Genomic DNA, 25,463 nt, shown 5'->3' on the forward strand with positions numbered 1-25,463 from the left:
TGTGAGATGTGCTGAACAAACAAGTCCGATCATGGAGGCCCCACCTCGCAACTTACAGGACTTAAAGAATCTGCTGCTAACATCTTGGTGCCAGATACCACAGCACACCTTCAGGGGTCTAGTGGAGTCCATACCTCGATGGGTCAGGGCTGTTTTGGCAGCAAAAGGGGGACCAACACAATATTAGGAAGGTGGTCATAATGCTGATCGGTGTATATTTGTCCTTATGAAATGTATATTTTTGTAGTTGTTTTGCCCTTGGATGTGCCCTTGGTCTCCATTTCTTGGTGAAACTGCACTGACTTTTTGTGATTTGCCAGTAACATTTTATTTTCTTGCCAAAGCAAATTATAGCTTGTTAATTATTTTGACCTTGACATTCTAATTAGTAGCTGAAAGCAAAATCAAGTATCCAAATATTTAATAAACAAACAAGTAAATGCCTGATGGATTTGCTGATAATCCAACTCTGCAGAGATCTGCTAAACTTATGTCTGATTCCTTTTCTTTTGATTTTTTCCTGCAATAGCATAAGTGCTTTCACTTTTTTGTTTTGTTTTGTTTTTTGTTTTGATGGGCACTGTCTGTGTTGTTGAGTTTGCTATGCTTGCACTGACTTTCATTTGCATGCCGTCTTGGTAACGTCTGCTCTCACGGTGCTCCCCCTAGACCATCGACTGCCTACATAAATCTTGCACTTCAATTAGACTTTATGGCAGAGCTGCAGAAGTAACGTGCAGGAGATGGTCATTTCACCATGAGTGCCGTTTTAGGCAGGCTTGTGCTTGGACAGACTCAACTGTGTAATAGGCCCCCTGCGTAGTGTTAGAAAGTGTAAAGAGGCTCCCAAAGGGTAAAGGAGGTGCTTTTCGGACAGACACGGAGATGGACGTGCACACATGCTACTCAGCGGCCCCTGAAGTCATTGTCACTGTCATGGCAGATATCTAAACAATCTCGGCACGGTAATGAGTGGGGGAGGGGGGTTTACGGCGGGCCCCGAATGAACTCAGCAGGGAAGCTGTACTCATCATACTGTCACTCAGACTGTCTTAGTAACGGCAGCCTCAAACCAAAGGTCATCGGCATTCACTGCAGCCTATCTACTGATCGTGTGCATGTGGCGGTGTGTGTTTGTGTGTATGTGTGTGTGTGTCAGTACAAAACGACGGCTAATTAGATTCAGTGGTGGGTGGACGCTAATGACGGCGGAGCACTCCATCCCGCTGGGACTGATATGGAACAGAGCATTACACTGATGGGAAAACTATCTCTCTCACTTGCTTTCCTTCCTCCACTCATACTCCCATCCGTAAACTCACACTCCTCCTCTTTTTAGTTCTCCGCCTGTGTTCAGGGACTCATTAGAAAACACCACAAAGTGATATCCACTTGACCTTGTTAATTAATCAGCTACGTCGTGTTGCTAGTATAAATCCGAGCTCTTCGTAGGACACATCCTGTTGCAGCCCTTCCAGGCTTCCGGATTGGCTCTGCGCTAATGTGGCTCCACCTTCGCTGGCTAGATCTCCTGCAATTGGGACAAAATGGTAATTAGTCGGAAGCCAACAGTTGTTTAATTAATACATCAGGCGAGATGAGTTGCTTCATGCCAGAGATGTTATCGTAGTACATTTCGTTCTTTGATGCGGCTCTCGCCGTCTGATTCTGATGACCTGCTCTGTGGTCATTAGCAGAAACCCCTATCTCTGTGGAGGCAGTCACTGCCAGGGTCATCTCGCCCCGTTCCCCCCACTAGACAGACTGAGAGAGAAGCAGAAGCTCATCTCTGTCCAGAGGGCACTGCATGTAAATGGGCTGGAATGGCCATGCATACAGATGCCTTCCAGGCGGCGGCTCCCTGAGACATAGAAACAGCAAATTGGCACAGGATGGCTGTGGGTGATGTGTGTGTATTGCTCCATACAGCACATGGGATGTTATTTACAGCCTCTGGAGCCCTATGACTGCCAACATCAGGCCAGCTTAGAGAGGACGGATATGGGAACTGTTCTGCTTGCTGTGTTGATAACAAAACTTTGTTTCTGTATCTCTAGCTATATTCTCTCTTAAGCTCTATTCGGACGGTAATTGTTTCTCATGGGGTCGTAAGGTATTTTCACCATTTACAGGGGCTAGTCGGGGATTTTATTGCTGTCCGAATCCAGAATGTCAGTGTTTTTCTTCCACCACCTGCGGAAAAATCCCCAGCCGAATTACCTACTGTTTTTAGACACCAAGGTCGTGTGGTAATTTAATTGCCGTCCAAATCAACATCTCTGAGTTTACGGGTGGAATCAATTCAAAACTCTCTGTTTATATCCTTTTTGACCACTGCAGAGCACCGTACCGTTGCGCTTCGCTGTAATTTGGATGCATTTAAAAGATCTAGCCTACACTTTTATTACTGAAACGCTGGAAAGTATTTACAAAAACAATATTTCATCACAGCTCGAAAGAGAAAGAGAAGAAAAGCACGTAAACATTTGAAACAGGCTGTTATATCGGCAGCAATTATATACGTTAAAATAAGCTTTATGTTTACCTCATGCGAATAAGAGGCTCATTTCCACATTTTTAAAATGACATCCATCATTTTGAGATAAAATACAAGACCAAAAAATATAGACCGTCTATATCTTCCTATTTTTAAAACAAGAGATTTAAATAATTAAATAATAATTAGTGTATTATTTTCCTATTATTAAATTAAATATGATTTTATTCTTATTATTCCAAGCATATGACATTTTATTTACAGCAGACAAACGTGTGACTGTTCCCAGGTCCGTAGGATCACAAAACTCGGCCCTCCACTGTGAATAAATCGTCATACGAATGCACAAGTTTTATCTCTGAGGTGTCATGCAAATGTATTTTTATGGACATCCACATGAGAAACAATTACCGTCCGAGTAGAGCTTTAGATGCAATGTGATGATTAAGGTGCATTGATATTTACATTCTGGCCAATACTCTTGCCAATATAGGCAATTATCAACCATTATCAATTAACAATCTTTATGTTATAGCTACAATAATATCTGATGTTATAAATCTATAATACTTACAATATTAGATGCATCTAACTTGAAAATCTGTTAATGTGGTTTTGATTGCCTACAAAAGAGTGTCCTATGTTTGGGCAGTGTGCAAAATGTTCTTTCATTGATACCTGTTAGTTAGTGTGGTATGGAAGCTTGTTTCCACCACAGAATAAAGCATTTTAAAAGACAATTGCGACTTTTTATCTCACAATTGCGTTTACATCTCGCAATTCTGACTCTTTTTACACAATTGTGAGTTTATATCTCGCAATTCTGACTTCATAACACACAATTGCGACTTTATATCACAATTCAAGTCAGAATTGTGAGATTAAAAAGTTGCAATTATCTTTTAAAATGTTTTATTCTGTGGTGGAAACAAGCTTCCATAATGTGGACATTTTATTCATGGAATGCCAAAAATTGCGTAATCTAATTGCATAATTTAGTAAATGTGTGAATATATAAATATTTCTCCAAATGTGCACTCGTTTGGACTAAAAGCCATAATTAATGTTGTTTAGTGATGCCCTGTGATCACAAATAAACCAGAGCAGATGCTAGTGAATGTATGAATATGTATGTATATATGTGTCTCTTTATGCGTCTCGTTATTCTATTCAAACTATGAATCACTACCAGTTGATTTTGCCTGCTTGACTGGAACTGTTTTTCAAAATAAATAGTGGTCAAATACCGAAGCTAGAATCCTAAATTCTTCTAACGGTACACAGTTTCTCAAGATTAAATCTATAGCCATTTTTGAATCCAAAGTAGTCTCCAAAGATCTGTTCTCAAAAGGAAATGATTTCCGTGATGTCATTACAACATGTTCTTTTGAATTGCATGAGTTTCACCCTCACCTCGTGGGTAAATGTGCCAGCCAGAATAGACCATAGCTGTAAAACTCCCTCTTGTGGTCAGGAAGAGTCTCTCTCTCTCTCTCTCTCTCTCTCTCTCTCTCTCTCTCTCTCTCTCTCTCTCTCTCTCTCTCTCTCTCTCTCTCTCTCTCTCTCTCTCACACACACAAACACACACACACACACATAAACACACACACGCACATTAATTTCCAATAGCAGTTGCTCCAACCTCCCTTTTCATTGGATATGAGTGTTTTTTGTTAGTGTTATAGTGTTTGTTTTGCTTTGACTTTTAGCAGACCACGAGCCATTTGTGGGGGGCAGCTATTTGGGGGGGTGGGGGGCGTCATTGTTTTGACAGATTTAGTTACAGAAGCACCGAGATCAATTATTCAGCAGAGCCATGCATGGTTGCAGGATTAATGGTGCGTGTGGCATATAAATCAAGCAGCAGTCTTGAACCACTTCAGGAGAGAGGAAACAGGAATGACGCTTGTGGAAAAGGCATTAGCGTCCACATTCATTCTCCAAGCGAGCATTCCTAACCTTGAGCCAGGGATGGTTAGCCTGCTCTCAGTCGCAAATAAAGCCTGCCGTTTTTTTCGATGAAGCAAAGCTCTGATAACTAACACCTGCACTCTGTCACATTAGATCATCTGGAGTGCGGGAAGCACACTGAAGGACGGAGGCGTCATATCACTCATGAGCAAGGATAAAACGGGTCGGCCCATATCTGTAATTGGGGAAAGTAAACTGTTGAGGGGATTGAGCTCCAGAGATACTGTATGTCACATAACTCACTCCCTCCACTCCACCTCTTCCTCTGCTTCCTGTCTCTCTAACGCCCTCTTTCAATCACCCAACTTTGCTACTTTCTTTCTTATATCTTTTATCGATGTCTGAATGTCAGTGAATTTCAGTTGTCACTGTGCTGATCGATGGAATACAAAAAAAATATGCAACAGAGTCAAGGTGAAGCCTGCTGCATAACAAAATATAGCTCTGTATAATGGATATTCATTTAAAGCCCTGAAAATCCCTTAAAAAGCTTTTAACAAAAGATTATTGTATTTATTTATTTACTTATAAAATAATAAGTATAAATTTAAACATATTTATTAACATTTTGTTTTATTTCTTTCTCAAAATTCTTCTTTAACTCCAGTGCCCATAGGCCTGCCTACATCTGGATGTTATGGTTCCTTCTATTTGTTATGATTTCTTCTTTTTATTTATTTTATGTTTTAAATTGTATGTTTCATTTTTTATTTTTCTAGTTATATATTTCAAATTCCTGTTCAAATCAGTGTCTTGTCTATAGGCCTGACTATATCTGGATGTAATGTGTTTTATTGTTGTTGTTTGTTTGATTGTTTGTTTGTTTTTATTGTTCGTACAACAAGGTATAGAAGATATTTATGTTCAGTATACCTAAAGTATACCTGAAAAAAAATAAGTGTAGATGTTGACAAGTAGAAAAACGTGACAACTCTCTGAGTGTTTTTGCATGGTAATGGATATGGCAATCTTGATATTGATCCTTTAAATTAGAGAAAGGTGCAGACTTAAGGACAGGCTGGAGCTTGTCGTGGGAAGAGGGTAGCCAATGATAGTGAAGGGAGTAAGACAGAGAGAAAGGCTGTATATTTAAGAAGACAGAGGGGGCTGCTGCCCAGGGCAGATAAACACCGTTTCCAACCACCAGTCTCTGTGAGAGAGGGAACAGGCTCTGGTCCAGAACAGATGCACCACCAAGCCAGCTCCAAAACATCTCGTAATAAGTCAGCCAGACATGGGCCTCTGAAATGAAGTGTCACTTCTCATTCTCCTTCCCTTCTGTCTTACACTTGCTCCTTTAGTTTTTGTCTCTCCTATGTCTCTGTCTCTCTTTCTCATAACACAGAATCTGTCTCCTTGTATCTGGGCTCCACTGTCCGTGTGTGTTCTTGTATATATTGCTTATGAGAACACAAATGTGTATAATGGCATGGGTATTACAATGTAAATGTGTAAAAGGACACTTCTTGTGTCCTCGTAAACCAAATGGCCTAAAAACATACTAAACATTGCTTTTTTTATTTAAAAAATGCCACAAGTTTTCTGTGGTAAACAGGGTTAGTGAAAGGGGATATAATATACAGTTTGTACAGTATACAAATCATTATGTATGGGAGAGTCCCTGTAAACTGCCTGTATAATACTAACCACCGTGTTTTATAGTTCTAAATTAATGTTTGGGATGTTCTAGTCCTGTCAGTGAATATATTAGTACAGTATATTAGTAGCCTGGGGGTACGTAAAAAAAAAATCGAAAGAAAGAGAGAGAATATATATATATATTATTAAGAATATTTCCAGACATATATTAAATGCATAAATGCTGTTAACATAAAGATTTAGTCACCACATTATTAGATTTTGTAGAGCTGCCCTCTACAGCTTGTGCACCACAATTTTCAAATAATTGCACAGATTCTTATTTGGATTGAGATCAGGCCCATTCACCTTTCTGTTCTTGAGCTGCTTCAGTGTTAATTTGGCTTGTGTTTTGGGAGAAAATTTGGCAAGGGGTTAGTTAGGCCTGTATCAGTCCTGCTAGTTAAGGTCGGACTTCATCACTCTGTCTGTCAGTCTGTGAAAATATCAAGCTGTCCCAAACTGTTCCCAGCCATCTGGATCCTGACTGAAAACCTTTCCACCATGCTCCAAAATATAGTGTCCGCTCTGTGGACGGCATGAGCTCAGAGCAGCCGATTAATTGTATTCAGGTGTGTATATTGCATGCAGAGGACTGAAGGGGCGTCTAAAGTAACACAAAGTATCCCCAACTAGAAAAACATAAGTGGCCCATTCACGTATTTGTCCGACCATAAACAAACCTGTCACTTCTACAACTATGAAAAGCTACTGAGCAAATACAGATGGCAGAGCATTGAATACTACTGCTAGATAAAACTACAAGAAAAATGCCTCGGCCAACATATTCAAAAATTTGACTAGCACACTCTTATTGCGACCCGTTTAACAGATGAAATAATTAGTTAATAACTAACTACGACCAATTAGCCCTCTAAACATGAAAAAAATCTAAATAAATCATCATACCTTTAGTCTACTCAGAGCTGCATTCTTCGTGGTGTGGGATTTTCGTAGGTTAATGTGTCAAATGTGCCATTCAAAATATGACTTTGCGAAAGTCATATTTTGCGAGTCTTTAACTAAAATGTTGCTAAAGTAGCCTAATATTAATGCTAGAAAACCTATGCATTTTTAAAAAAAAATTGTCCTTTCTATTTCATCATTAAAATTCAATTTCACATTCATCTTGACATAGGAGGCAGGATAGTCCAGGTGAGTGGGCAATGCACCTCCATTTCCAGAGCAGAAAATGCGGTTTGGCCTGTACTGACCTCGCTTGACCCCTCCGCCCCAACCTCCCCATCCCATCACCCCTCCACCACCTCCAGCCTGCGTTTGCGCGAGGAAGATTAAGCCACTCTGACGAAGCCGTGTTTACAAATATGCAGGCAGAGGAACAGGGCAAGCGACGCAGAGGAGGAATAGAATACAAATTGCTTTTTTTATCTCTCTCAGGGCCTGGGCTTGAGAAAATGTGTTTGCGATTGGTGTTCCTCTGCCTGTGAAGGATAAAGCCTCTGCTCTGTGTTTGGGTGCTGGTTAGCATTCATGCTCTCTCTCTCTCTCTTTTACTCTCTCTCTCTCTCTCTCTCTCTCTCTCTTTTACTCTCTCTCTCTCTCTCTCACCATTCCTCTCTCAGTACCTCCTGTTCTCTTTCTCCCATCCTTTTCACCTCCTTCATCCCAGGGTCTGATTTTCTGGCTGTTTCGCTAGTAATCAAGTAGTCTCTCCGCTCTCCTCTGATGTCTCCCTGTCTCTGTCTCTCTCTCTCTCTCTTCTCTCTTTTTTGAAGAGACTCTTTATGATTAACAGTCTCTGTGAGCGACTGTCTGCTCGTGCGGGAGCCGGCAGAGATGAAGAGAGCATATACATCAAGCTGGGAGATCTATAACTGTGTGCTAATCACTGCTAACACAATTATTCAGAGCTACAGATTCTCACTGGTTTATACAATCACACTCCTTACTTCCATTTGTGTGTTTTGTGTGTTTCAAAAGCAAATATTCTCCCATCATTTACTAACCCTCTTCTGATTCCAAACCTGTATGACAAAAGAAAATATTGAATGTTGGTAACCAAACAGTTTTGATTATCATTGACTCAAAAACGCTGAAAAAAATTGATGACATTTTTGATTGAACCATCCCGTTAAAAAATGGTAAGAACTGTAGTTACTTTTCTGCATATGTTAAGATGTTTAAATGGATAGTTAATTAAAACATTCAAAATTCTGTTATTTAAAGACGTTTATGTTGCCCTAAACCTTTTTCTTTCTTTTAACAAATTTACCTGCTCTTTTCTGAAAAAGTAAAAGGGAAGGGATGAAAAAAGTGTCATCATATAATCCATATATACTGTATAGTATAGTATACTAATATAGTTTATTATGTATGACTGCTGAGCACTGTCAGAAAACAAAAAAAATATTCATATTTTCCTTGATTTTATCTGATGAGCATAGCTTTGTAAACATATTCAGACCCTTATGTAGTTCTCATTTTACTGAATTACAATTCCTAAGGGGTTTTTTTATGTTTGAAAATATTCTTAAAAATGTTATGCATATTTTATTAAAAAAAATAACTGGCATCACTGGTACACAAGGATGTTACCAATTACCCACAATCTGTTACCAAATCAAATGCCAGTTTGCAATCTGCAATTTCATATGGCTTCTGAAGGTTTGAAATTTAGCACACAAGTTGTATGAAGCACTTTAATGGTCCTTTTAATGTGCTTCATTGTATGGAAAATAAAAACATCTCCTTTAGTGTTCTACACAATGAAGAAAGTCATTCGGGTGTGGGTGAACTATCCCTTTAAGTTTCTTGTAGTGTTGGGTTAAACGGTTTAACCCACTTTCCATATTTTGACACAGTCCAGTCATTGTGTTTGTCTGCTCAGCGTTTGTTGTGCACATTTGAAGCTGTTCAAAAAGCATGAGAACAGTTTCCTCAGGGAGCAAAGCTTTGTGCATAAATATTCAGCACAAATGGAAATAAAACAAAGCGCTGAACGTTCTGAAATGGTATTCATGCAAACCAGCCTCTGATTCATATTCAAAAGTCTAATATTACCGCGACATGTTTACGAATCACTTGCTCTCTCAAATCTCAATTGCTGATCAATCCAGAAACTTTAGGCTTTAGGCTGAAAAACATCAGCTGTTTCCAGATAACCCCTGACCTTTGACCCGCACTGACCATCCTTTTGACTCTCTATTAGCTTACGTAATGAAAGTGAGAGTTCTATGAATAATGGCCTGCTACAGCTGATGGAGACACAGATTGATTATTCAGCACGCCGGTAGAGTTCGGCCCTGCCGTGGGCAGGGATCAGGAGGAGGTAGAGAAGAGAATGGGATCTCAGACAGGGTGATGGTGTGAATGGAGAATGAGGAGAGACAATTCCCCCGTACTTCAAAGTTTTTTTTTTTTTTTGTTCAGAGGGTTGAAGGGGAATTATCTCTCAATACCCGTGATATTTTTGACAAGGAACAGAGTGCCGAAGCCTTTTCTCTTCATATTTAAGTGATAAACTCTCTTCAAAGCTTTCATGAAAGTTTCTGTAATTGTTATATTAGACACCAACAATCCCTCCCTTCAGGCAGCTAATCTCTCGTTTAAACTTTCTCTCCTTTTGACTCCAGCATGTAAGAGCCTCTCCTCAATTTGGCCTCGCTGTTTGAGAGCCATCTACTATCCTTCGCAGACGCAAATAACCGAGCTCTACGGAGTCCCAGAGGCCTGCGTTCTTTGTGTTAGGAGCTCATGCATCACCAGCCCTCTCTGACAGAGAGAAATATGCCATTTATTTTTGTTTCACCCTGATGGAGGAAGACACAGAGCAGATGAAGGAGGGAAAAAGGCTGCCTGTTGTGGTTCTTCGTGAATCATATTTCTGTCTGCAGAACTCTGGCCAGGCTTCAGGCCCAAAGTCACTTTGTCAGACAGCAGGACTTAATGGGCTATTACAGTACCCTTACATTGTGACACCAAGAGACTCATAGTAATGATGGCTCTATACGCTCTGAGCCTGCTCAGCCTGAGGGCTGATTGGAGTTCGGATGTGTAAAAGCACTTTTAGACAGTATATGTTCATCATACCTTCTGTAAGGTAGGAAGGTAAGTAGTCAGTACCCTTGAAGTAACCTGGAGTAAAGTGTCATAGTCATAGACACAGCGGTAGTACAGTAGTTCGCGAATCAACTCTTGTGGGTTTAGCTCCCACAACCTTTCCGTCACCTAGAAAACTAGGTGCCATATTTACTAAAGTGCCAAGTTTAATAACAGCTTGCTCCAACTACTATCAGGATTTACTAAAGAACGCAGTGCACTGAAAAGGCATGGACAGAGTTATTTTTGCGGCTGACCTTATTGCATATGCATTTGTTGGAGTTTCCCTTTCAGATGCAACATTTATGGGAGGAGAGTATTGAAATGAATCATGCAAGGTGATTTACTGGTTTTTGCGGCATTATTTATCACCCAAAAAAAGGCATGTTTTAAACCAGATGCTAATTTGCGCTAGCCTAGAAATCTAGACGAACCCTAGCGGCAGAAATTTTATTTTGCCGCGAGTGTAGTCTAACAACTCTCGGTAGACCTGAGAGCTGGAAAAACCAAACTCTGGTCAGGCCAATCACAGCGTGTGTAGAGTCGGTGGGCAGGCTTAACATAATGACGGCACGTCACAGCAGAGTTGCGGAGGTTCTGCGTGCTACTCGTAAACAAAGAAGCTGGCGAACAGCAATCTTTTGAATTGGCTTTGGCCGCGACTCTGGAAGACTTGGAGTTAAGCTTTTCTTTGAGAAAAGAACAAAGAACGACACTGAAGTCATTCTTAAAAGAAGATATGTTAGAAGTTTTGCCTACCGGATACAGCGAAAGTTTATCAACTAACGTTAGCTCGGCTTCACCTTCTTCTTCACTCTGGTTGGTTGTGGTGCTCATGACGCTATCCTATTGCGTGCAGAGGGAATTTGAAAGACAACCGTTTATCCCGCCCCTTGGATTGAGCCCTGTCAATGGTGAGTTTCCAGACCCAACATCTTGATGTGGGTCTGGCTTGTCAGGCTAAATTTGCACGTCATCAGTAGATCACATGCAGAACTGTCCACTCCCGTCTGCGCTTCTTTAAAATTGCGCTCTCAGACTAATTTGCCCTGTTTAGTAAATCTGAACTTATATGTTTAAAGGGCTAGTTTACAGTCACATACTCACCCTCGTCATTACAGACTTGTATGATTTGCTTTTTTATGTTGATAGATCCACATCACCTCTACACAAGCATTTACACACACTTCAGTCTGTCGGCGTTGTCCTTGACGAGTCGAGAGAACTGGAATGTTCGGTATTCCACAAATGCTTGTCATGTGTGAGAGTGTGCTGGGGTTTTAGTGTGTAGAGGAGCAGAGGAGCACGGGGCCTTTGCCACCCCGCCATCCCATTACCTCAGCCTGCTCCGGCAGGGCTTTAACCTTGGCAGGCAAGCTGGAGGAGAGAGGGTAATTCTAACCTTAAAAACCTGCTGATTAAAGCTAGTTTTGTGGAATTCGATTCCACTTAATGCCTTTGGCCCTGAGCCCAGAGGCCTGGCATTAACATCAACAGACACTGTGTCTTCTGCCCGAGAGACGTGCTCAAGCGTGCACACTCACACACACACACACACACACACACACGCATTTGTTGTACTGTCACAGACACCAGTGTGGGTAGTACGCACACTATTCCTCGTCCTTATCTCTTTTTCTCTCTCTCCATGTGTGCAATGATATTGGAAGGCCTTAGGTGTACAATATTTCCTCTGTGTTATTGTTGTGTTTGTGATATTGATGTATGGCTGTGTTTACTTGTCCAGCTCGAATAATTAATTCCCCCTTTCGGGGTCTGTGTATAAACTGTTTTTGTTTATTTACAATGTGCAAGGTATTTTTAGAAACCAAATTACCATAAGGTTTTCTTTTTTGTGCAGGCGGTTTTGTGTGGTGACAATCATGGTCTCCTTACCTTCGTTTATTTCCACACAGCTGAAGTTGTGTTGCAACGGCAGAGGTGTTGTAGGATAAAGAGTTGGCTAAACTCAATGAGATGATTCACTAGAGATGATACTGCTAAGGTTATACCATGGATTGTAAAAAAAGATGGACGACGCACATTCACTCTCTTCCATTGTAGAAACAGAATGTTTGATTTTGAAGCTGACATCTTGTCCCAATATGACATCTTGCGCTGATTTGGGACCTGAGTCTGTGCAGTAGTGAGCATGAAGTGTAGCCGCACTATCAAGGCCCCGCCCACATGCCCGCAGAATCACAGAACAACTCATTATGTCGGTGTGAAATAAACAGTTATGGAAATGTAGAATTTAAAGTTGAAGCTCCAATCTCCTCCTGAAAATCCCGAAAAAAGTCTGTTGGTGCCTCAGTGACAACTTCACTCAGAGAAGCTGTCAATCATGATGACACATCTCCGTTTTTATAGCATCAAATAACTAACTAAAACCAAATTTATTTAAAAAACGAACATCAGCGTGATAAAAACTACCTAAAATGACGGAAACCATCTTTGAAAAAAAATGTATTTGAAGTGTAATTTGATTGTTTAGTTTGCCTCACGTCCCATTAAACTACATGGAGAGGGCGGGGTTTATGAGCTATACTGGGACCAGCCACCTGGGGGTGATCGAGACATTTTGGCTTCACTTTTCAGGACGTGTGTGGCACGCTTGAACCAATGACCCATACTAGTAGATGATACTAGCTGGGTAAGAATTTGAAGTGAGGTAGCAAACATTAAGGAGAATTCCAATTCCAATTTATATTCAAAGGATTGTTCACCCAAAAACCTTCATCATTTACTTACCTTATGTTGCCTAAAACCTGTACGACTTTCTTTCTTCTATTGAACACAGAGATATTTTGAAGAATTTTGGTAACCAAACAGCATTAAAACAGAAATTTCCGTTTTTCTATGGCTTTTTTTCCCTTACAATTCACAGCTCTGCCAGTGTTTTGAGGTGCAGAAGTCTCTGCGGTTATCAGTGTGTAAAGAAAGTTAGGTTGTGATTGGCAATGTGGCAGGCTGAGTCTTAGTGACAGCCTGTTACTGCTTCAACTAGCCGTATGGGTTCAGCAAGGTAGGTATAGACCCGTTCTTCCTTGAAAGAGGCTGAATAACTTGCAGGACAGGAGACATATTTGTGTCTTTGCCTCAGGCTCAATCCACAGCCCTTAGGCAGGTTTACTTATAGATGCCTGATTGATAATACAGGAACTTGATCTTCTTTGTGAAACGGCGACTCTGCAATACATCTGACAGCACAAGGTTTCATAACCAGGACATACTTGTGAGGGTTTGATGTCATGTATGCACATAGTTACCCAGATCTGTTCAGTTTTCCTGAAAGAAGTGTAAGGCATGACAAATGTACATGTTCAAGTGATTGGTAATAGATTTGTCTTGATTATCTACAAGGTCTCGGCTCACTATATCACTCTACGAGGCAATTCATCAAGTTGTCGCCAATGCGCTTTCAAATTGTATGATTGAGTATTCCCAACTGCATTCACTGTCTGATAAATTATTCCTTGTGTAGCGAGTGCTATAAGACAAAACTCTATCAAGGTTAGCGTGGGGTTCGGTATAGCTCCTATACGAGACTGGAGAAACACTCTGTGGTGTCTGGTTTCCCTCAGAGGCTTATGGGCCTCAATCAGGGTTGGCACAATATTTAATTTGATGCAAATGAATATGAGGCTGTGAGGTGTAGTATATGAGTCTGTTTAATAAGACAAGACAGGCAAAACCATTGTTTTTTCTCATGCACTGAGCAAGAAATCTCCACTTCAGTAGCACAGAGGGGTTTGTTTATATAGCCTTCACCTGATTTATATTTATATATTATTACTAAAAATATAGTGATTTTTTTTCTGGCTGTTGACAGTATTTTTCTGATTTAAAAAAGAAAAAGATAAAAACCTTTAATATGTCAACAAAAGGACTTTATCCATTGTTTACATTTCTCTTCTGAAAATGTATACAAATTAGTGCACATTTCATCAGATAATGCATCATTTGCATATTTAAACATAACCTTTCAGAAATCTTGCAATACAAAACAATTGTCTCAGTTGTCATTATTCTTCTGGGGAAAGTATGGTGATTTGTATTAGTTATTTTATGTTATTTATCTGTATTTGTTTGTCTTTTTTTGCAATATTGAATACTGTACAATGTATTGAATGGACTGCATGTCTATTCCTCACAGCCTCGTTCTCATTCGCATCACATTGTGAGCATCCACTTTCACAACCGCACATATTGTCACATCATAAAACTGCAAATTGACACCATACTTAAGATGCCATGGTCTGATTAAGAGTGCCTTCACACTTCATTATGGCCTAATGAGAGAGTCTCACATCTTCGGCAGGTTGGACACCGTGCATTCATTGCCAGCCCGCCTGCCTTGATTGATGGCTTGGTGTAACACCTCCTATGAAGATGTGCACAATTGGCATGTCCCAATCACAACTCAACTGTCTGACCACGTAACATCAAAGTGTCCTTCCCCTCTGATGACTATTACTGACCCCTAGCAGAGCACATAGAGGACATGGTCTATCACAAATAATGGCAAAATCACCTTTTACAATCTGATTGGCTGTCTTTATGCATCTTTTTTTATCAGCACTTCAGATCCCAATGATTATACACATTTTCACTGCGGTCAATCCATATCAAGTGGTCAAGGTTGCGTGAACATTTTTAATAAAAAAAAAAAACTGTTGGCTTTGAAATACCACTAGTGGTAATCACTCAATCAAGCATCCAACTTTACCATTTTTGAACCACTCGAGATGGACTGACCCCACTATTTTTTGCATCTCAAATGGCCCATTTTGCAACAAAATCTCATCTCATCAAGTATGTACATTGAGAACAGTTTGTAATTTGTAGTCTTGCTGTTGCTTCAAATGATGAGTAAGTCAGATTGAGAAATGGAGAGAAGTCCTGCGTGATTGTGGGAATATAATTATGCCTTAATTGCTTGCCATTTGATGTGCTGTCATTTGTCACAGCCCACAGACAGCAAATAATGGCTTCTGTCATTGTCAGTTTGTCACATTGCCATGCAGCCTTGAGAGAGAATCAGCAAAGAGCTGAATAATATTTGTCCTGATTTACTGATAAGCTTGTCTGTGTTAGAGGTTTACGGTTTCCTCATTTGCGTTGTTGTGCGTATTATATCATCAAATGTTCTGGGAGAATGCGAGATGGTCAGCCTACCTGTGCCTGGGATTGTTTGTGTAATTTGAGTGAATGTATTTTACAATTTCTTTCTTCAGAAACCTAATGACAGAATCTCAGTAAACCTAATAAGCAGAGGCATCCTGGGGCTAATTTATTTAATCTCCAGTCCACACAGTGCGAAGAATATTAAATAAATATTAAATAATAAATAAATAAAAATATGTTAAAAAAAATTACAGCAGAATTATTTTTCAAAAATATAATATAATACAATGTATTATATGATGTTATATTATATATCTGATAATACGATTTAATTGAAAAAAATATTTTTGTGCTTATAGTAACGTGGCATTAGCTTAGCAACATGCTAAGAGCAAAATCTATTGTGAGTCAAGTCTCCCTTCTGGAGCGCTGTTTGCTCAGCACAAAAAGCAAAAAGTTGCTGTCGATCTACAGTAAATCACTCCAAACCAGTCACGTTTGAGGTTCAGTGACTGTCAGAGCTGCCTATGTAGGCAACAGGCAGGCTTGCTAGGTTTTGTAACAGAGCTATACTGTTGTATATGTGTGTAAGCCCTGACAGTGTGCAAACAGCGTGTGTGTGTGTAGCCGATGGACGGTTTACATCGATTCCCGTATCAGCTCTGACAGGTGCTACAGTCTGACACGGCCCAGGCGTCTTGTTTATGCCTGCTGAACACTTTGTGTATTTCTTAAATTGAGTAAACAGAAGCTGCCTGGGGCTAATTTATTCACTCTCCGGTCCGCACAGTGGGATGAGCAGTAAGGAACCGCACACACCTGTCAATACTGCGGAACTGGCACTCAGAGCGCTCGGCCTGGTACATATAGCAGACATCCACATACAGACATTATCTGTCAGATGGAGATGGAAAAATGTGTTCTCATATGTTTAGATCCAGATCTGGATGGAAGCTGAACTTATAAAAGCAGCGGCGTCTTGACGGCCTTGTGAAATGAAGAAGCACGGCTTCCCTTGCCTACTCGGAGAAAACGCCCCTGGTAAAGCTTTGCAGAGATCTCCTCTGTCTGCCTGGCCCTCTCACACTCTTTCTCTCTCTCTCTATAGAGGAATGGATGACAGAGAGTACAGGATTAGCAGAGGTGTAAGCTGGAACCTGTGAGATACTCAAGACCTCAATTCTCTGCTGAGTATAGTGTTTGTTTGCTCATGAGTATCTGAGTGCATTGACACGGCCAGGGAACCTGTGTCAGCACAAAGACACACTCGCTTGTTTGTTTTATGCTGCTGCTGGCAATAGAAAGAGAGAGAGATAGAGAAAGACTTTATCTATGTTCTGAATGGATTACTGTCTTACTACTAAATTAATACTATGCAGTATATATCTGTATATGTAATTGCTACATGATTGTCTCATGACCTCACTATGTTGCATGTTTAATTCAGCAGGTGGTGTAAAGTTATCATCTCAAAAATAAAAATGGTTGTTATGCAATTTTTAAATAAATTTTTGTGGGGAAAATATATGCAATATATACACCAAAATTGGTATGTTTTTTTCATGTTTTTGATCAAAGATACAGTAAAAACAGTAATATTTTGAAATATTATTACCATTTAAAATAGCTTTTTTCAATTTTAAAAGGATTTAAAAATATATATTTTTTTCTTATTACTGTATTATTTATGTTGAAAACAGTTGAGCTGCTCAATATCTGTGTAGAAATAATAATATTTTTTTTCAGGATTCTTTGATAAATAGAAAGATAAAATAACAGATTTTATTTGGAATCGATATCTTTTGTAACATAAATGTCTTTTCTGTCACTTTTTATCATGTAGTGTATCTTAAATCTTGGTGATCAATTTTTTTTTTGTGGCTGAAATTAAACGTTCTAGTTCATTCATCACACTGGGCATAGAAGGTCATCCAGGGATTCTGTGCATATAATAAATCGGCACACTGTGAACAGTATACACTGGGTAAAAGACATTCATATTAGTGTCAGCATGGGCCCGTAGTGTGCAGTATATTATTTTTTATATTCTAAGCTTGAGTATATACATGTCTTCAGAATACTAGTATGCAGGTATGCTATTCCAGAAAAAAATCTTGTTTTGCATTTTATGATTAATCAAAATCAACATATGTGGTTTTCATTTGCACACTTTTTGATTTTATCTTTGCTTTAGTCTTGCACAACCAACACTGTACACACAATCCTATGCCACATTAGTTTGTCATTGCAGTATAACGGTTCCGTAAACCTCCCTTAGATCTTCCGATAAAGTCCATTATTTTATAGTGATTTTGTGTGCGTTTGCACACGTGTGTATTTACAGACGTGTGTACACGTGTGCTTACATCCATGCAAATATATGTGTGTGTGTTTGTGTGTGTGTGTGTGTGTGTGTGTGGGCATATTTTCGTGAAATATCAGGACACAAATGTGTATAATGACATGGGTATGACATAGGTATTACAAAAAGAGGGTGAAATATGAGGACATTCCCCATGTCCTCACTTTTCAAAATGCTTATAAATCACACAGAACAAGTTTTTTTTCACAGAAAGTGAACTGCACAGTCTACTGTGAGGGTTAGGTTTAGGGACAGGGGCAGTGTAGGGGGATAGAAAATACGGTTTGTACGGTATAAAAACCATTACGCCTATGGAATGTCCTCACATTTCACAAAAACAAACGTGTGTGTGTGTGTGTGTGTGTGTGTGTGTGTGTGTGTGTGCGCGTGTGCGTGTGCGTGTGCGTGTGTGCGTGTGTGCGCGTGTGCGCGTGTGCGTGTGCGTGTGCGTGTGTGTGTGCGTGTGTGTGTGTGTGTGTGTGTGTGTGTGAATGCACCAAGGCTGCTTTGTTTTCCAATTCTCCGCAGGTAAATAAATATTCCCTGTGTGCATTGTAGAGGAGCCGTAACCATAGAAATGGATATTTGATTTATTCCAGAAAGAGCCAAGCTCTTTGGCTTGAGTACTTGCAAACAATATGTTTGGGTAGAAAGCCAGCACCCAGCAACAGCACAGCATCACAGATGTCTTCTCAAAATCACATGACTCATTTCAGCCCTGGCAGACCTCTGAGCGTCCTGTCCATTCTCTGGCCACATGGGCGAGAGTCGCTCCTCAACCTGTACGAGTCACTAATGCCAGCAGTGTTGGAGAGAAACTAATAGAAAGTGGTGGCGCTGCTAAAAAATTTCAGCAGTGTGGTAGTAGGTTAGTTATGTAGTCAATTTTGTAACAGTGAAAAAACTCTACATCACTGTTTTAACCTTGGAATATATACCCTTCTTGTCACTATTGACCAATTTAATGCATACACCATGGGACAGGGTCAAAGGGTTCTTTACTAACCATGTGTTTCTGTCTGTGTTTTTTCCCCAGTGTCTGTACGGCTGTTACGTCCACTCCTCCATCATCCCCACCTTCCACCGCAGGTGCTACTGGCTTTTACAGGTAGGACTGCCAGAGACTTGGACGCCTGTTGGGAACTCTTGTTATTTTTCTGAAGCCATCATATTTTTTACCCCCTCTTTTTCCCCTTTTCATTTGGAGCTGAGCAGCACACCTTCAAGTGTAATTCAGCTGTAACGGAGACAGGCAGGGAGATTAAACGTTAACCCCTCAGCCCGCTGGAGCCTGAGCTCACCGACTGATCAAAGCTAACCTCGAAACTACAGCCTAGCACAGAGAGAGGTCCAGAGAGGAATAGCATGCAGATGAAGCCTTTAAAAGAACACAAAAGATAGATATTCGTGCTTTTAGGATATATACTAAGGATGGACTCACAGCAACATTCGTTCATGAAACACCGATTCAAATCCAGTAGCAATAATTTATTTTTATTTTTTTCATATTTTGAATTGCTGTGTCATTTTGATGGCACAGTATGGACCAAATAATCAGACAGCAATTTGATTCAACATTTTTTTATTAAAAATAAAACAATGTTCACAGCACTAACAATGCGGGTCATACCAGCCGAAGTTTAATAGTTTAGAACTCAAAACATAAACATGAACAAAAGCAAAAGTGATGCTTGCCATAGAAGCCACTAATTAATATTAAAAACTGTTTTCTAGAGTTCACTTTGACACCCCTAATTGGAAGAACATTAGTTCTTTAGCATCTTATTTCTTACAGACTTTGAAAAGAGGAAAGTGAAAGCTTTGGTAGCAACATTTCCCTCTTCTGAGCAATATTATTCTCAGTCTGGCCCATGTTCTCTCAGTATCCTCTAAGCTGACTCATGTTCTGCTTTACTGCCGCTTCAGGTGCTCAATTTCTGTCTCCAGGATAGAGCAAATTGTTCCAGCATGACTTTGTCTTACACATTTGGTATCAGTATTTGGGGCTTGGTGGCAGCCTCACTGTGTCCCAGTAGTCTCAGACGGTCCGCACAGTGTCTGTTTAAAAAATCTCATCAAGTATCCTGCTTTTTGCACTACCATTCAAAAGTTTAAGGATCAGTACACTTTTTCATTTAGAAAAAAATGTATACATTTAGGGTGTGTTCACACTTGGCAGGTTTGGTTGGATTCAAATGAACCCTGGTGCGATTGCTCTGTTAATGAGGTTCATTTGAATAAGTGTGAACTTTGCCATCCAAACCCTGGTGCGCACCAAACAAGTGGACCCAGACCGCAGAAAAAGATGGGTCTTGGTCATGATATATGAACGCAACACGGACCATTGACATGTAAACAGACCCTAAAACGGACAGAATGCTCACGTATACCAGGGTGGGTTTTTCGTGTCTCCTCGCAGCAGATCGTTTTTTGTGTGACAGAGGGATTCCTGCCGCTGTTTTGACTCCTTTACACATTTTATAACTCTTCACAAGTTCTCAGATGGTCAAAATTCCATCATATGTAGGCTACGCACATACAACGAGTGCATTTATCCCAGCACACAGCATTGTTTTGTAAGTTCCATCTCAAGATATGTCATAAAAGCCGACCAATCAGGTTATGAACCAGGTTGTATCTGTATGCTTTTAGGTTCGGTATCTTTTGGTTCAGAGATAAAAATGCCAATCTGAACGCTAAGCAGACTTTTTTTTCGGTCTAGCGAACCGAACTACAAGTGTGAACACACCCATAGTGTGCTTTCACACTAGCACTTTCACTTGACGTCAGAGTTGGGTTCATTTGGATGATGTGAATGCTGGATGAGCACCCAAAAACTGTACCCGATTCCGCTTTAAAAGGGTGGTCTGGTGTAGGCTTGCTGCTGATATGAACTCAATCGTGCTAAATTACGGAAGTGAACCACTATTCATGATGTATGATTTGATAAAATGTGTGTTTGTGTGTGTACTTAAGCTTTCCAAACATAACCAATGGTTCAAAAACAAAAATATGAAAGTGAGTTGAGCAACGCTATGCACTTTGCCACCTTCTCCTGCGCTGTCGTTACCAAGCAACGGGGTAAACAGCAGCTGCCCTGATGGTGTAAACGCACCTTGGTTCAAACCCGAATAATATAATCTGAACACAGTCCAGCGGGGGCAGGGGGAGGGGGGAGCAATTGAACTCGGGGTTCGGACCAGGCAATCGAAACAAGTGTGAAAGCACCCTTATTCTGCAAGGGCACATTAAGTGGCAGTAAAGACATTTATAATGTTACAAAATATTTTTATTTCAAACAAATGCTGTTCTTTTGGACTTTCAATTCTTCAAAGAAACCTGAAAAAATGTAATTCCGCAAAAAATATTATGTTGCACAATTTTTTCAACATTGACAATAATAGGAAATGTTTGAGCACCCAATCATCATTGACACTGAAGACTGGAGTAATGGCTGCTGGACAATTATGCTTTGACATCACAGAAGAAATCAATTTTAAATATAATAAAATAAAAAACTTTTAAAATGATAACATTTACATTCAAAATGGTAAGCATTCAAACAAAAATCTGACCGACCCCATACTTTTGAGCAGTAGTGTAAATATGAAACAAACTCAAGCTGATTGCTTTGCATGTGAGTCAAGCTAATTTCTTTCTGTCTTAGGCAGAATAAGATGCTAATGTGGACCAGACCTTTTGTTGTTTAGTCAAAATTTTAAGGTCCCTGAGAGCAGATTCACAAAGGTTAGCAGTCAAGCCTCGAACGATGCCACAAAACTACATTTTCAGGGAATGTGATCACAGAAAGAAGAGGGAAGCGTACAGAGAGCAAAGAGACTGCAAGTGTGGCTGCCTTTTTATCCAGTCTAGATCTTCTTTATTGAGAAAAGTCTCAGTAATAAGACAGGGGAGGAGAAGAGGTAATGAGAAAAGAAGCCTATGAGGAATCTCGGCACTCCTTCCCTCTAAAATGCTTTTCCCTCAGATAGCGCCTCATTCTTCTAGGCATGTCTCGGTGGTATTGCGCAGCTCTGCTCTTCTCGCTCTGCATAACGGCAGAGATCTGCTGAGGGGACGTATTATCGCCTCTTACCCAGAATGCTTTGCACCTCGTTGGCCCTTCTAAAAAGTTCTCACTCAGGCAGAATAGACTGTCTAGGAGAGGGAATGGCTGTTTAGAGATTCGAGGTGTTAAGGGCATATTATCGCTCACACACACACACACACAGCACACACACACACACTCCCTCTGCGACTGTCCTGATCCCGCACTTGATTGATTTAATCGCTCCACGTCTCATTCTCTTGTTTAGTGCTAATCGAATGTAATTCCTCGGCTCTCCTTCTTCATCAAATCCTACATTACGGGGCTGAGGTGTGGCGGCTGGGGACACAGACCCGGATATCATTATTATATTAATATGGCTGAATGTGAGGCCACACTTCATTTGTCTTCCAGGCTGGCAGATCTTTAGAAAGTGGTCAATAGCCTTTGCCGAGACCTCTTTATTGTGCGAGAGGAGAGGAGAGGAGAGGAGAGGAGAGCCAGGCTATGTTAGGGAATGAAATGACTCATAAGACAGAATATTGTCCAGATTAATCAAGAAACTGGCAGCAAACCTGCAACCGCCTCCATCCCCGTGTCTCTCTCTCTCTCTCTCTGTTTATCTCTCCCCCATTTCTGTCTTCCTTCTTCCCTCCCGAGCCTTCTCCCCATGATTGATGGCAAGGTATGGCTTCTCCGCTGAGGAACCGGATGAGTTGGACCATGTATTCCAGTATACATCCCACTGTACCACTTCACATACATGCTCATTAAAATAAACAAGCATGCATTCATATAGAAGGAGAGATGGATGCTCTCATTTTCTCTTCACGATCTGTCTTACAGACACTGGCTGTCAGACCCACTAAATTTGGCATGGAGTGCTGGCATGTCAGGCGCTGTCCGTGGTGCTGAAAACTTCAAACTTAAACTGTGATCAGTTATTCAGGCTCTCCGAAAGAAGTGCACTTTACAGACTTTATGATTAGCTTTGAAATCTCGCCATTAACTAAATGTTGATCCCGGCACGCACATGTTGTGCTTTAAAAATCAATATCACATTTCCATTTTCTGACTTGATCTGATGAGGAAAAGTTGAACTCGCTCACCTCGTCATCTTCTTTGTATTCGTTTGTGGCCGCTAGGCTGGAGTAAATTAGCCCGAGGCGTGAGGCAGACTCTTCCTTTTTGTCCGGACAGGCGCAGCTCTCCATTTATTTATTCATAGACGGATGTTTGTGTAGCCACACCAAATTTGTGCTGGAGTCGGCGTGCCCCTGACCGCACACTTCTCGGGCTCGGAGTAATGTATATTTAACGTTGCTTACGCTCCCAGACAGAGTCATTTATGAGACAAAGCTTCATTAGACTGTTTTAAAGGATGGGGACATTAATACAGCCCGTGTTTGCTTGTGTTTGTTATTGCCGGATTGTTTAGGGTGCTGAATACACAAAAGAGAAATGATGGTGTATTGATTTCTGGGCTAGGGATTAATGTCTGTTATGAGGTGCCGATGTGGTAAGTTGAAAGTTTATGCTGTCGCATGGATCAGCAGCTGAGTATTGATTGAGAAGTCTTAGGACTTGTGGCTTGCAGCTACTGTAAGAGAACAGGTGAATAGGAGTTTGTTTAAGTCTGGATGTGTGAATTATACAGTATAAGAATATTTGGATGCTGCTAGAGCATTGTCCAAACAATGGGAGATGGAGGGTGGGGGGTTATTTACAAACAGCAGCTTTAAAATGTGAAGGGCAAGAGTATGCCTTGGTTTAAAACGCACACGTACGCATGGATCTCAGTCCAGGGCTGTGCATTAATGTCCAGACACTGTTCATTCACACGCCCTCTTGACTCATCTAGCTTTCTGCACTGATTCAGGTCATATATGCTGCAGAAGACCTGCCAAAATAACAAATATTGTATATGTGCCTTCAGCCAGCTGAAAGTTAACATCTTGAGGCTATAAAATATAAACTGCTAAACTAGTCTAGATATTTGTTTATAGGTGATTTTGTGGTTTGTCCACCTTCTGCATGTGGCCAGCTGCCAGTGAATAATTTGAACTGAGTAAAGTAAAAGTTCTGCAAACTGTCTCATTGCTATTTCTTGCTATTTCAGCTGATATTTTCTCCGCATTTCCATAGTTTTTGGGGAATAATGCCTCTAAGGTGCACATACTGACTGGGCTTGTCGACATAGCTTATATAATTTATATTATATAATTTCTTTTATTATAATCTTATATTTAAATTTTTTTTTTTTTTTTACAGATATTATAATTTTTTGTCATAATTATCAGAAAGCTTTAGTTACTTTTTGCTGCCCTGAACCATTGAGGCATGGACTCCACTAGACCCCTGAAGGTGTGCTGTGGTGTCTGGCACCAAGATGTTAGCTGCAGATCCTTTAAGTCCTGTAAGTTGCTAGGTCGGGCCTCCATGGATCGGACTTGTTTGATCAGCACATCTCACAGATGCTCAATTGGATTGAGATCTGGGTCATTTGGAGGCCAAGTCAACACCTCAAACTCATTGTTGTGCTCCTCAAACCATTCCTGAACCATTTTTGCTTTGTGGCAGGGCACATTATCCTGCTGAAAGAGGCCACAGCCACCAGGGAATAGCGTTTCCAGGTCTTCAACAAAGCTTAGATAGGTGGTACGTGTCAAAGTAATAGCCACATGGATGCCATGTGTTCCCCAGCAAAGCATGCGCACCCGGCCATCCACGTGATGTAAAAGAAAACGTGATTCATCAGACCCGGCCACCTTCTTCCGTTGCTCTGTGGTCCAGTTCTGATGCTCACGTTCCCACTGTTGGCGCTTTCGGCGGTGGACAGGGGTCAGCATGGGCACCCTGACTGCTCTGCGGCTATGCAACCCCATACACAACATGCACTGTGTATTCTGACACCTTTCTATCAGAACCAGCATTAACTTCTTGAGCAATTTGAGCTACAGTAGCTTGTCTGTTTGATCGGAACACACGGGCCAGCCTTCGCTCCTCACATGCATCAATGAGCCTTGGCTGCCCATGACCCTGTCGCCAGTTCACCACTGTTCCTTCCTTGGACCACTTTTTATAGTTACTGACCACTGCAGACTGGGAACACCCCACAAGACCCCGTCGTCTTGCCATCACAATTTGGCCCTTGTCAAAGATAAGCAGTGTTATTCACTTCACTTGTCAGTTGTCATAATGTTATTATGACTGATCGGTGTAGTATACAGTTGCAATCAAAATTATTCAACCCCCTTGACCTGCAAGACATTTTGCTGCCAAGAACAAAATTGTATGAAAACAATTCAACAAAGTCATCAGTAAACTATTAACTATTATAGAAAGTTTATTAATACACATTTGAGTGAGTCAGAAAGTTGAAGAGAAATGAAAAAAATCGAATTGGCTGTAAACATTCGTGTTCAAAATGATTCAACCCCCAAAAGTCAAATTTTGTGCAGAATCTTTTATTCTCTATAACCTTCAATAAACGCTGGCTGTAAGTGTTAGAAGGGCCGGTCAGTACGGGGCTATTAGCAGTAGACTGACTCCGTCTTGAAGGAACCTCTCCAGTAATATCCACATGGATGCCATGTGTTCCCCAGGGAAGCAATGCACGCACCCTCTTTTATTTTATTTTTTTTAAGCCCTTCAAATTATAACAAACTAACTTTTTCAGAAATTGATTGTTCATCATAGAAGAAATATATTAAAGTCATAGTCTGTATTTTTTAATAACTGTAGATCTACACAAAAAATAA

At 40.6% G+C, this 25,463-nt stretch overlaps 1 protein-coding gene across 1 annotated transcript in view; it reads left to right on the forward strand.

The window, feature by feature from the left end:
• camta1a (calmodulin binding transcription activator 1a) overlaps positions 1-25,463 on the forward strand; it is a gene marked incomplete at its 5' end in the record, with an annotated part of 163,797 nt that overhangs the window by 66,108 nt on the left and 72,226 nt on the right. The window contains one exon of the mRNA XM_079801955.1: positions 18,691-18,762. Within this exon, the coding sequence (XP_079658081.1) occupies positions 18,691-18,762 (72 nt within the window). The remainder of the gene's footprint in view (positions 1-18,690; positions 18,763-25,463) is intronic.

Source organism: Gobio gobio, assembly GCF_949357685.1.
Source record: "Gobio gobio genome assembly, chromosome: 21".
In the NCBI taxonomy this organism is placed as follows: Eukaryota; Metazoa; Chordata; class Actinopteri; order Cypriniformes; family Gobionidae; genus Gobio; species Gobio gobio.